General features: G+C 47.0%; 1 protein-coding gene across 2 annotated transcripts in view; it reads left to right on the forward strand.

The window, feature by feature from the left end:
- The window catches only part of TNR (tenascin R), a 77,746-nt gene that overhangs the window by 27,526 nt on the left and 36,427 nt on the right, over positions 1 to 13,793 (forward strand). For both annotated transcript variants that reach the window (XM_003785688.2, XM_023510775.1), the window contains 3 exons: positions 11,146 to 11,235; positions 12,241 to 12,504; positions 13,075 to 13,344. In XM_003785688.2, coding sequence (XP_003785736.1) covers positions 11,146 to 11,235; positions 12,241 to 12,504; positions 13,075 to 13,344 — 624 coding nt within the window. The remainder of the gene's footprint in view (positions 1 to 11,145; positions 11,236 to 12,240; positions 12,505 to 13,074; positions 13,345 to 13,793) is intronic.

Consider the following 13,793-nt stretch of genomic DNA (forward strand, 5'->3'; position numbering starts at 1 on the left):
CCTCTTATCCTGACCACTGTAATCACCTTCCCACATTCTCTCCCGCCCCTTCAAATCCTCTCTTGAGGTATCAGTGACCCTTTCAGAGTCCATTTCTGGTCATGCCACTGCACTGCACAGACATTCCTGGGGCTTCTCACCACTGTTAAGACAAGCCCAGACCCTGTGTTGCCCAGCAGACCCTGCCTGGTCCCCCTCCAGTCTCACCTACATACCCCAGGCCCTCCTTCCTCCAAGCCCGCAGCTCTGGTTCTTTCCAATCCTCAAACACATTTTGCCTCCTGCCTCAGGGCTGGCATGCACTGTTGCCTCCACCTAGCAGGCTCTCCATCAACTGATTCACTTAGTTAAAGTGGGCTCTTCTCTCAGCACCCAGGTCACTGTTCACGTCTCAGGGAGATGTTTGGTTCCTGAGCAAGGTCAGCTCACCTCTTCCTGCAGCCTCATCTTACCAGTTACCACTCACCCCTCAGCACTCCTCAGGCCCTCCTCTCACACACGTGGCATGATTATTTGATGGTCGGTATCCACTCTAGACCTAGGGCTCCAGGAAACTGGAATCGTGTTTGGTTCATCCCTGAACCTCGGGTCCACCCCCACGTCTAGAACATGGTAAGTCCTAGATCGGTGTTTCTTAAGTGGATGAGTGAACGAAACTGCAAAAGTTCAGTACGACTAGGACACAGACGAGGCCCGAGATAGGTGAGAGTCATGACTATAAAGATTTTGGGTTTATTCTTGAGGGCAGTGGGGAATCATTGGGAGATTTTAAATAAGGGTGACATAATGACCAGATTGGAGAGCAAGGCCAGGGGCAGGGGAGTGGTTAAGAGGCTGCTGCTGGAGTCGAAAGGAGAAAAGATGGTGGTGGGGGCTAAGGCAGTGCCCTGGGTCACCACAATACCCAGCTGGGAAACATTTCCTGTCCTCTTGGCGAGTGTGGGACCCATCAATACTCCTCCCGGGAACTCTGGCTCACCCATCTGAGAAAACCTACCTGCTTGACCTCACCAATGGGCTGATGACTAGAAATGCAGGACACAGCTTTCTGAGGAAGGAGATGCTTTGTGAAGCACTCGAGGACCCGTGGCTGCCAATGTGCTGGCAAACAGACTTTGTTTAACTTGTGTCTTGGATTCCGGCAAAAGTATTTGCTGTCTTAGTAGACAGGGGATACACAGCAGAGAGTGCGTACAATAAACAAGGGCAGTATAATCAAAGCTGTTTTCCCCCTGAGCTGAAATCCCAGGCTGCCTTGCCAAATCAGGCTAGTTAAAGTAAATATAATAAATGCTTTTTCCAGGCAGACGCACTCCTGAAAGCACAGCAAGCAGAGGGGAAGATATGCTGACCAAGCAGGTTAACGGGGGTGAATTAGGCATCGGAAGGACAGACCAGCTGGCGTAGGGCCTTGCAGAGAGCTAGGAAACAGTCACAGAAATTAAGCTAAACAAAAAACCCTGAGATGATACAGGACGGAACTGATTCTAAGCGCAGCCCATTCCTGCCTGGAGCCGCAGGCTAATTTTCTAATTAGCAATTATATAAAAATGACAGCTACTTATTCAGATGGAAGATATACCATAAAATCATGAGAGAGAGAATCCAGTCACGTCTTTGTTATAATCTTCCACTCCTAGGAAAAAGGAACATTCTCCATTCATTGATCCTCTATCTTATCCCAGGTACCTTCACGTACTTACAACTTACTTAATCCCTGTTTTATGGATGAGGAAACCAAAGCTCAGGAAGTTTGAAAACTTGCCCAGGTTCACAACACAAACAAGGCATATGGCCACCATTCCACAGCTGCTTCTGTTAGCAAAGTAAAATGTAAGGAACAATCCAAATTTAAATGCCACAGACTTTTAAAGAGTGGGGAAATTAGTATTGAGCAGTGGGCTTAAATAGGTTCTTTTTTTGTGTTAGACTTGAGTTTATAAAGTTATAGAATTATATTATATAAATCATATATAAATATCCCAGGGAGTTCATATAATTACATATATTATACATAATTATAAATTAATATATTAATTTATATTAAGTTATACATTAATATATTAATATATGTGTTATGTATAATTATCCCAGGGAGCTCACTGCTGGGAGATTTATAAGGGCAAATAGCTTTACGTTATTTCAGGAGGGATTATAAGAATATGTAGGAATACATGAGGAAATCAGATATGTTTGTACTTGCTGAGATGCTAGTTGCGAGGATTGTTGGCTCTTTGCTGAGGTTTCCAGAGGAAGAGAAGGAAAGGCCGTGAACAAGAGAAGGGGGCAATAGGGAGAAGACTGATTCTAACTCTAGGAAGTTGTGTTTTCTCTCCCACTCTCCAACATGGAGCCTAGAACAGGAACGTTTTCAGCCTCCAAGGCCTGTGTTCAGACCCTGGAAGTCCCAGTTTGATTTCAATGCTCTTTGCAAAATGTTAAGAGCCCAGACTTTAACTCCATCGCCATTTCTTATGCGATTTGGGGCAACTGACTTGAACTTTCTAAGCTTGTTTCTTCATCTGTAAACCCGGAATGATACTGCTTACCTCATAGTGGGTCATGAGACTTTAATGAGTCGATACATGTAACAAGTTTAAGGTAACGAGTTTAAGGTAGGCTTCTAACGTAGTAAACAACTCAGCAAGTAGATGATGATAGTGAAGAAGAAAGTGGGTGAGGAGGTCCGTGAGCTAATGGGTGGTTCAGGACGACCTCCTTCAATCCCTGCAGCCCAGGATGTAGAACCTTCCTTCCACCCATGTGGTCTGCAAACCAGTCACACAGGCATCACCCAGGGAGATATATGAGCCCTCTTACTCCCAGAACTGGTAATCTGAGCCTGCACTTTAGAAACCCCCTAAGTAACTTTTGCCCATTAATGTGTGAGAATTGCTCACTTAGAGCACGACTTTGGAATTCACTCAAGTCAGGTTTGAGGCCACCGGCTTCATGGATATGCGGCCTTGGGCAAATTTCTTAAATTCCTTGTGCTTCAGTTTCCTCATGTGAAGGACCTCCTGTCTACCTCATAGAGTTCCTGTGAGGACTATATGTACATCTCTCTACAAAAGTACTTAGGGTGGAGCCTGGCATGCAGTTAGCACTCAATATCCACATGATTTTTTATTGTCCTTAATCCCCACAAAGCTCAGACCTGGGATGATAGCAGCCTGGCCTTTCCCTGGCATGAAGTTGGGTCTCCTATATTCTCCCAGCTGACTCTCAACACTTACAGCTTTGTGGCACCTGTATGTGCTATTCCCTGTAGGAGCCCTGGTCTCCAAGGCTGCCAGCTACCTCTCCACTGTGGGATACAGGCCCTTGCTGACTCCCTGGGTCTCCGGATCATTCCCAGAGCTCATAGCAGGGAGCCCCTCCCAGCTTCCTCTTGCCACACCAGCCCCAGGCTGGGGCAAAAATACCAAACATTTCCCCCATTTTCTCTATAGGCAATTCCCAGAGAATTCTCTTCTGAGTACAAATTTGCTTCTAAACAACAGATCCAACATCTATAATGATTTTTTTTCTCTATTCTGGTGGCTTCTGAGTCATCTAAGTCTTTTTTTAGGCTCAGCCTTTAGCCTGGATGATGCCTTCTTCACCTGTGTACCATACCTGCAGTCCAGAAGGAGTCCCACCTTGCAGGCTCATTTGGGTGCCTCCAGCTTAGAACCTGGCACTAACAGGGACTGGCCACACCACTCTGCTTCTTGGGCAGAACAAAAAAAGAATGCATCATATAGAAAATGCCTAGTGGAGGGAGGGAGGGAAGGAGGGCCTCAGTCCCTGATTGGAATTTGGTCCAACAAAATCAACTTCCCTGACTAGGATGAATGCCAATTGTGAACACTACTCTGGCCTTATATCTGAGGTGACTGCTCTCACCTGTCCTTGGAAAGGCGTGTGGCTGCAGTGTTTCAACAGGAGGGGAGGGGCATGCCCTCAGTCACCCAGTCTCCCTCCTCATCCTCCCTACAAATAGACACCCACACTTGAGGATCCCCATGGCCAGGAAACAAGGCAAAAGGAGCTGTCCTCCATGGCCCTGTGAATACTGTGCCCCCACCCAGCCAACCAGGGCCCTTCAGCGAATCCCTCACACACTCCACGTGGGGGTGGAGTGCCTCAGATGGCCAATCAGCCACCTCTCCCCACACAGCTGCCTCTATCTCCAGCCAGTAGGTTGTTCATCAGAAAAACTGCTAACAGGGCCAGGGAAACCCCAAAGTTGGATGACTCCTACAGACTTGATACCACACAGGGCTGCAAGAAAACAAAGACTTACAGCCAGCCACATGTGATATGCACTCACACAATGCATACACACACACACTCACATGCATGTACACACACACACACACACATGCATATAGGTACAAACACATCCACTCACATACATGTTCACGCACACATACACACTACAGATTTACATACCCTCACACTCACACATACACACTACAGATTCACATACTCACACACAAGGCTGACATCTGCAAGCACGTCCCAGTCAAGCTCTGGGACTTGCCACCTTCCAGGTCTCTGGTTGCTGGGAGACATGGAATGGGGGCCACCTACCAAATCCCACATTTCCCACCAGGGTCAAATGCGTGTCTAGCGGAAAGAAGCTGGGCTCCTCAAGGTGCACCAGGTGCATAGGCAGGCGGCATGCTTGTCCACAGGAAGATTTTCCATCAGGAAATGCAAGACTCCAGAAGGAGTCTAGTTGGCAAAGTAACACTGACCCAGGCACTTGATGTCCACCTCGCCCTGTCTGCACTCCCCTGATGGGCCAGTGCACCAGGCCAAACCCAGTTGGACTTCCACTGCCCCGCAGTCTCCTCTGAGGAGGAGGGGTCCAGGCACTGGGCCCAGGGGTCTGGGCCGGACTGTGCTCAGCCTCCTTTGGGTGAAGTCACAGTGACCCCAAGTGGTCACTTTGGTAAGGCAGTCTCTAAACGTGATGTCGCCTTGGGGGTGGGAAGGTGGGAGTGGGCTACAGACACCCAAGTAGAAGAGGAGGAGGGAAAGAGCCTAGATTTCACTCACCTCCTCCCGTCCGTATTCGGATTACAGGAGTCTGTCCCTCATTTGTGGCAAAGGCTGGGGGAAGGGGCTCAGAAGAAAAGCCACACTTCTTCAGCAGGGAGTGCTTGTTTATAGTAAAGACCCAGAAAAGGGACATTGCTGTAGGACCAGGGCTGATGAGGCGTGTTTCTCACTGATTTCACTGGCAGCAGGGATGTGCCAGCTGAGAATGGTCCTTAGTGGCAGTATTTTCTTATTAATTACAGGTTTGTTGTGGCAATCCCTTCCATTAAATACAGATGGGATTGACTGCTTCTCTTGATAATTGAACAATCATCCCCAAGAGCAGAGAGATGTCCTTGAAATGCTGATGCATTCAGGGAGCCCTGAAAAAGCACCCACTATTACCCAAAAGAGTAGGAAGCCCGGAAGACTGGATCTCCATTTAACTAAAAACTGGATTGTTTATGTGGTGTGACTTCAGGGGTTGTGGGAAAATCAAAATATTACCCCATCTATAAAACCTCTGGTCTCCAAGTTCCACTGTTGGAAAATTTCTCTGTTATGGGGACCTATATTAGGTCCTTGGTTTTCATGAATTATTTTGCCAGATCTACCTTTGCATGAACTATTTCCTCTGCCTGAGGTGCTCTTCCCCCAAACAAGCCTCCACGGACCCTTCCGAACCCAGACAGCCCCTCTCAGCAGCCTTCCCAATGCTTCCCCCTGCCACTGCTGATGCCACGCTGCCTCTACACCTCACATACTTTTTCACTATATTACAAAAATAGTAATAAAAAACTGAAAAAAAAACTCCTTTGACCCAAAGACCAAAGCATCTATGAAGAGACCAATACGAAAATAACAATAACAACATAATAACACAATTGCTATAAAAACTAAGAAGTTGACTGTAAGTTCCTCAGGGATAAGGCCCTCAATCTATCCCTCTCTGTGCAGACAGGTGTCCCATGCAAAAGGACCAACCAAATCCCTAACCCCAGTTTGACAGACTTGGAACCCCTGGGAGGTGAGCCTAGGGACTTAGAGATGGAGAGGGTCCATGTTTCCACATGTCCACCTGAACCCAACCAAGCCTATCCATCCCATGTGTCTTAATCATGTTTTTGCTGGCAAGAGACAGCAATTTCAGTTTGGAGAGGCCCCCTTTTCCCTACCAATTTCCCTACAAGCAGCAGCAAGCATGAGAAATAGGTTTCCTAACTGGGGACATGAATCATCTCACCTTTGTTGCCGCAGTCCTTGGCGTGCACATGAGAACGTGCTAGCTCTCCTTCCTCTCTGGCCCTCATTAATCTATGACAAGGCTCACCAGACCTCTTTCTTTCTGGCCACAGAGGGATGTTTCCTTCCCTCTACCTCTTCTAATCTTAGCTACCATTCAAGGTCCAACTCAAGTCCCTTCTTAGAAAGCCTTCTCCAGCTACCCTAGCCCATGCTGATCTCATCTTGCCTTTGAGACAGATCCCAATTTGACAATAAATAATTCTCAAATTCCAGTTTGCTTCCTCCACTTACCTCTACTAATCTGAAAGACTCGAGGACTATGCCATGCCATGACATGTCAGAAAGAACAAAGGGCTTGGGTTCTCTATCTAGTTTTGTCATGTACAGTAGAACCTCTATAAGTTGACCACTCAAGGGACTGTAACAAAGTGGTCAACACACAGTGGTGGTCACCATAAGGAACTAGGCCTACTGTACTAATTTGTACATGTAGTGCATGTCTGGTCTATGAAAATTAAATCGATGTAAAGAGGTGGTCAATGAGGGAGGTGGTCAGCTATGGAGGTTCTACTGTCTTACTTTTGTGGCCTTGGTCAAGGGATGGACCTCTCTGAGCCTGTTTGCTCCTCAGGCATACTTTCTCAGCAGAGCTTCCAAGGAACTAAGTACGATGCCATATGTGACACTCTCAGAAGCTTACTTATAGCTATGTGACTCTTTACCATCAGACATTCAGAATTCTGCCTCATTTTCTCCTTTCTCCCCTCCTTCGTTGTTCCTCTAGATTACCCACTGCATGTAGCTCAGTGCTTGGCATATGAGTGCTCACTAAATAGTGAATGTACTTTTTCAGTACAGTTTCTTTTTTATCCCCAGAAGAACAATGTCTGCTCAGCTCACCCTGGCACCCCCGGTGCACAGTCTTATGCCTGACATGGAGACTCTCAATAAAATTTGTTGAGTGGATAGGTGTGCGCTTTAGGGGTTCTGAGAAGAATGGGTGTGAGAAGAAAGAATTGAGAAAATCATCAACCTCCAGGCAGCACAAAGGATGTTCTATAAGGAATGGAGAGTGGTGGCTTCCTGTGGGATGAATCTTCTGAGCTGTTGTTAAGAAAGGGAACTCGGCCATTTATATGCTACCACTTGCCAGAGTCAGATGGAAAGATAAAGGGAGCATTGACAGAGAGCAATGGGATCTTTAAAAAGTGAGAAATCCCTAGGAGAATGCGAAGTGCTGATATATAAGTGTGCTAGCTATGCCTCGGATACACATTTTCTTTTCCAGCACAAGTGTATTTTACCTGCTGGCAAAGAGTAACAATTCACTTGTAGCAGAGGAAGAAAATCGCTGAAAATCAAAGGCAAGCAGCAGGCACCAACCTATAAGTGGGTCCCACTTCCCCATCCCCTAGTCAGGGAACCTGGGAAGAGCGTGCATTAAATTCTGCTGTGCAGTTTTCTGGGAGAGGATGATTCTGTTGTAAATTATTGAACATTCCATTTACGCTTCATAAATAAGAAACTGGGATGAAAATGTTACATGTTACATCTCTTTGGCAACATATAATTTCTGTCTTACTCCCTCACTCTGTCACCCTTCACCTAGGTTGGAGAATTTCTACTTCATTATAGGCAATTGAAGGTCTCAATCAGTTGCTTAAGAAAAGTAGTTTATATCCCAAAGGTAATCTAATTTCTCCAACCAAGGATGTACCTGCAACCCACAGAACACACTAACGGAGATAAATGAGCATTTCGAATGGATCTGGGGGCGTTGCAATCACCTACTCAGTCTAGAGACAGGTATTGAGCCCCACCAGGGCCAGCTGCTTACTGACACCTGGGCTCTCTGAATCACTGGCTTCCATCAGAGCCAACAGAATAAGTCTCTACCCTCTGACAACAGGTGTACCTAGACCAGCCTTTACCTGCCTATGGCATTTTTGGTAGCAGAGGAGACCACTTAAAAGTTCTGGGTAGATAATAATTTTGGTGGGACTGCTATTCAATGCAGTATGTCATCTTTTTATAAAAAGAAATCATGGCATAGAGTAAGTCAGTGACCAGCTAGAGATGATCCCACCAGGCCTCTGGTGTCAGGGTTCAGGCTCTCAGGAGGATCTGGATGCCCCTCCACATCCACCCCTCCACTTTAGACCACTAAAAAAAGGACTCAATATCTTAGAATCATTGTCTATACAAGGTAATAAAACACTGGCTACTATCACCATGGGCCAGGCACTGTTATTTAATCTTTATGATGACCCTCTAATATTATTCCCATTCTACAGAAACAGAGGCTGAAAGATATTAAGTCATCAACTTGCATAGGCAGAAGGTGGCAGAGCCTGAATACTCACATATGTATGTTAGACTTCAAAGTCCATTGAACTTCACAGTTTACCTCCACTGGTGTTGCCTCTTTAGAGAAAGAAAGGACTAAGGGTTGGGAGAAACATGGAGCTTGTCCAAGAAAGGGCCCATACAGGGCTCTGGGACTGTATTCATTCAAGGGAAACTTGCCAGTGAGACCTGGAGAATTCTGCTGTACTCAAGCATGGGGTATTTATTGTGTGGGCTATACTAAAGTCATGCTGGGAAAGTGGATGTGGAGCCCTCTGGCTACCATGCAGTACTCCCCTTGGCTAAAGCAAGCCATGTGTTAAGGAAAGGTTGCTAAGGCATTTTCTCTCAAACTTAGGGGTTCTAGGGAAGTGACAGCTACCCTGGAGAGCTAGTGAGAGGGGAGGATGTGGAGGGGCATCCAGATCCTCCTGAGAGCCTGAACCCTGACACCAGAGGCCTGGTGGGATCATCTCTAGCTGGTCACTGACTTACTCTATGCCATGATTTCTTTTTATAAAAAGATGACACACTGCATTGAATAGCAGTCCCACCAAAATTATTATCTACCCAGACTTGTGAATGTGACCATGTTTAGAAATAAGGTCTTTACAGATGCAATCAAGTTAAGATGGGGTCAAATTGGACTAGAGTGGGCCCTAAATCTAGTACAAGGGTGTCCTTATAAGAGCAGGAAATGACATAGTCAAACATGGGGGAGGCCACAGAGCTACAGAGGCAGAGGCCGGAGTGCTGCCGCTGCTAGTCAAGGATGCCAAGGAGATCCAGCCCATGCCAGAGGCCAGAAGGAGGCAAGGCTCCCTCTTAGAGCTTTCAGGGGGATTACAGCCCTGCTGATACCTTGATTTCAGACTTTTAGACTTCAGAACTGTGGGAGAAAAAATTTCTGTCATCTTAAGCCACCCCATTTTGCAGTAGTTTGTAATGGCAACCACAGGTAACCAACATGGATTGGAAAGACTGCCCATGCCACCTTTATCACAGAGTTGGGATGAGGCTTAAAATATATTTAATTATGAGAAGCACAGATATTGTATACATGAAGAAAAAGCACTATAATAAGCCATGATGCTGGGAAGCTCACAAAAGACCCCTCAAAGAGCTACCAGAAAGACTCAGACTGACCTTGGAGGACCCCCTGGGGTGATAACTTGATTTGTCACACTTTTCTACAATCTCAGCTTGATGCCAGTTGTGGTAGACAGAATAATAGCTCCCAAATATTCTATATTCTAATCCCTAGCATCTGTGAATATGCCACCTTCCATGGCAAAAGGGACTCTGCAGATGTGATTAATGATACTGAGATGGAGAGATTATCCCATACTATCTGGGTAAGCCCCATGTAAGCACCAGAATCCTTCTAAGATGGATGCAGAGAGGTCAGAGTCAGAGAAGATGTGACGATGGCAGCAGAAGTCAGAGAGAGAAACAGATGTGATAATGCCAACTGGTTTTAAAGATGGTTTAAGGGACCATAAACCAAGAAATGCAGGCAGCCTCATGAAGTTGGGAAAGGCAGAGTAATGGATCCTCCCCCTCAAGCCTCCAGAAGAAATGTAGCCCTACTGAACCATTTCAGACTTCAGACTTCCTGAATATAGGATGATAAATGTGTATTGCTGTGAGCTCCCTAAATAGTGGTAATTTGTCACAGCAGCCATGGGAAACTCATACACCAGTCAAATCAGTTGGTCTGAAAATGAATATGGAAGAGGGTAGAGAGAGAGTCCAGGGGAGTGTAGATATTCTGGGAGTCTCTCAATGATCCTCTGTATTGAATCCCCCAAAGGAGTTCCTGTAATTAACACCCTTGAATTAGACAGGTTTTGCATTTCCTCCATCCTCCCAAACTCCCTCAGCAGCCACCCTAAAATGGGATCCATAGCTTTGGATACCCTGCGGCCAGAATTGCTGGGCTCAGTGGGGAGCTGACAGCACCAGGCTTCTGCATACCACTACATGGAAGGCTGACAGCTCTGTGCTCAGAAAAATAGCCATCCACTGTTGTTCCCTAGAAGGGACCCAGGAGTCCCCATATGACCTCAGCGCCTACCTACAAAAGGCATAGCTTGGTTCTCATATATAACATTAAAGAAATGCAGGAAAAGCCTGTGTCCACACTGCCCCTCTCACTTACCTACTCCCCCAATTCACAAGCTCAGCAAGAAATCATTTCACTTCACAGATTCTAGCCACCCTGAGACTCTTAAGTACACAGGGGAGCACACTTCTAAAGGTCACTGTCAAGGGCAGCCTCCCTGCCTCCCCAGGGAGACAGGAAGCAAAGAGGAAGCTCTGTGCCAGCCAGTTCATCCTATTGACATGCTATGGATTTACTAAGCCGTGAAGTTATAATTAGGAATAATATTAGGAGGAGGCTCAAGGAGAAGTAAACACAAGATATGAACATGAATCTAACATCTTTTTCTTCCCTCCTTTCACCTTTCCTTGTCCCAAATTCACACACAAAATAATGTTTGTCTCTCCATCTGCCTATAGATCTGGTACCTGGCACCGAGTACGGAGTTGGAATATCTGCCGTCATGGACTTGCAGCAAAGCGTGCCTGCCACCATGAATGCCAGGACTGGTGAGTAGGAGGATTGGTAAGGAAGAACACTGGCTTAGCCTGTAGGTCCCAGAGGGCACAGAGGCTTGTCCTGGCAGGAATTAGTCAAAAGACAATGTGCCCCCAATGAACAGGTCCATGGTGACAACTGTCAGCCTAGGAACAATATTTCTCCCATACCTAACCTCTGAAACCTGATATATAAGATGGAGTCCCACCATCTTCCCCATAGTCCTGAGGGAACTAAGAGGAAGCCTCATGGCCTCCAGGGCTTCCCAGAGCTGTGCAGAGTAGATGTGGACAGTCCCAAGTAGGTCAGTGCCTGGGTGGAGTGGAGAATGCCTCACCCTGCGCCACAAAAGCCATCAAAAAGGCCACTGGAGTGAAGGTCCAGAATAATCCATTATGTCCAAGGGCGGAATAAAGGTCCACTTCAGACCCTTGCCACTCTAGATCCAGCATTTTTGCTTCCAATTCTTGGGTAAATTTCAAAATTGCTCCAGTAGCTTGGCTATAATCAACTTGAGCTAGGCTCAGGATTTCAGACCAAACCCTGTCCCAAAGTTCAGTCTAGCATAGACTACCTCTCTGGAGGACCATGTAAAAGGGTCCTCAGAATCCCCAGATACAGTCGCCTGAGCACCCATGGCTAGATGAGTCAAAATGGCCTCAAGGTGATGGGGAAGTATGGCATATCCCTACTTGACTGTGGCTCCTGCCTTGCCCTGCTTGGCTTACTGAGAAAGGCCAAGAGAAAATGAATACAGAGAGCTTGAAAAGCAGCAGGCAGCTTTGTCCCAGAGGTGGATATATTCCAGTGGGATCAGAACTAGCAATGCCTTCCTGAAGATCATTCTTCTTTCTGAGGGAAGGTGCTTAGCAAACTGTGAGATAAGGGTCTGCAATGACAAGCTCATGCTCATGGTCAACAGGCCAGCTGATAGCTAGAAACACATAGGGTGGGCCCGTGAATACTGACCCTCCAGGGGAACCTGTGTAGAGCAGGCCACTTATGTTGATCCACAGAACTTGACAGTCCCCGAGACCTCATGGTGACGGCCTCCTCAGAGACTTCCATCTCCCTCATCTGGACCAAGGCCACTGGCCCCATTGACCACTACCGAATCACCTTTACACCATCCTCGGGGATCACCTCAGAGGTCACTGTGCCCAAGGACAGGACCTCATACACGTTGACAGACCTGGAGCCAGGGGCAGAGTACATCATTTCCATCACTGCTGAAAGGGGTCGGCAACAGAGCTTGGAGTCCACTGTGGATGCCTTCACAGGTACGAAGGTGGTAGAAATCCCACCTGTGTAGAGGGATCCATAGATCTTAGCATGAGATTGCCATCTGGACAACCCACTCTTCTAAAGCCGCATTTTCTTCAGAGAAAGGAGGAAGAAGAAATGGGTAAACACGAGATAGAGGGAAAACTAATAGGCACATTGAGCGGGAAGGTGTGGAAGCAAAGGGGGCAAGGTAAGCAGGGTGCTGCCTGCCTGAAACCATGGTACATGCAGTCTGTTCTGTCCATCTTGCCTGCTATGCTAAATGCCGGAGCAGGCCACAGAGAAGAGGTGATGTCAAATGCCTTCCAGGATAGAGACTTTAGATCCTGGGTCAGTATTCTGAATGGCTCATTGAGGCATTTTTTATTTTATCAGAATCTATGTTTCAGTGCATGGCTTGCAAAAGCTGGAGAGGGCAGTATGGAAAGAAAGGGGTGGACCCTTTGGTCAGCAGGTGAAGGTGTCACCTTTATCAGCAAGGAAGGTAGATCCCTTCAGCCAGATGAATCTTCTAACCTACAGCACCTCTCCTCACACGCGTTTCATCCATCTCCTCCTCTTCGCAGGCTTCCGCCCCATCTCCCATTTGCACTTTTCTCACGTGACCTCCTCTAGTGTGAACATCACTTGGAGCGATCCGTCTCCCCCAGCAGACAGACTCATTCTCAACTATAGTCCAAGGGATGAGGAGGAGGAGATGACGGAGGTGTCCCTAGATGCCACCAAGAGGCATGCTGTCCTGACAGGTCTGCAGCCAGCCACCGAGTATATCGTGAACCTGATGGCTGTCCACGGCACAGTAACCTCTGAGCCCATCATGGGCTCCATCACCACAGGTGAGGCTGGAGGACTTGATAGCAGGTGGTGAAGGGGGTATTCACTTTGACAAGTTGATGGATTTAAAAAGAGAAACACCCAGGGAATTAAGGGAGTAGAGTGCGTCTCTGGCTAAAGGGGAGAGGTATGGGAGCTGCTTCTTCTAGTGCTGCATAGGTGGGAAATTATCATTTGGAAAGCAGGACAGACCCAATGTATTGAGAAGGTAAGGCTTGAATGCATCAATCCAAAGGTCTTCCTGCTGCCAGTTTACAAGAAAGCTCTGGAGCAAGCTAGTTTCCAAGAGGAATTCCTCTACAGTGAGGAGACACCTGTTCATAGTCCGGAGAGCCATCTACTCACTGCCCAGCAAGGACAGTGGGACACGTGAGGCCTCCTCAGAACCACATGGGACTAGCATCAACTGTCTAGTGACCTGGCATTCAAAGAATGGGGTTGATCAGCCCAT

The sequence above is a fragment of the Otolemur garnettii genome, unplaced genomic scaffold (assembly GCF_000181295.1).
Source record: "Otolemur garnettii isolate 467f Iridium unplaced genomic scaffold, OtoGar3 scaffold00016, whole genome shotgun sequence".
Classification (NCBI taxonomy): domain Eukaryota; kingdom Metazoa; phylum Chordata; class Mammalia; order Primates; family Galagidae; genus Otolemur; species Otolemur garnettii.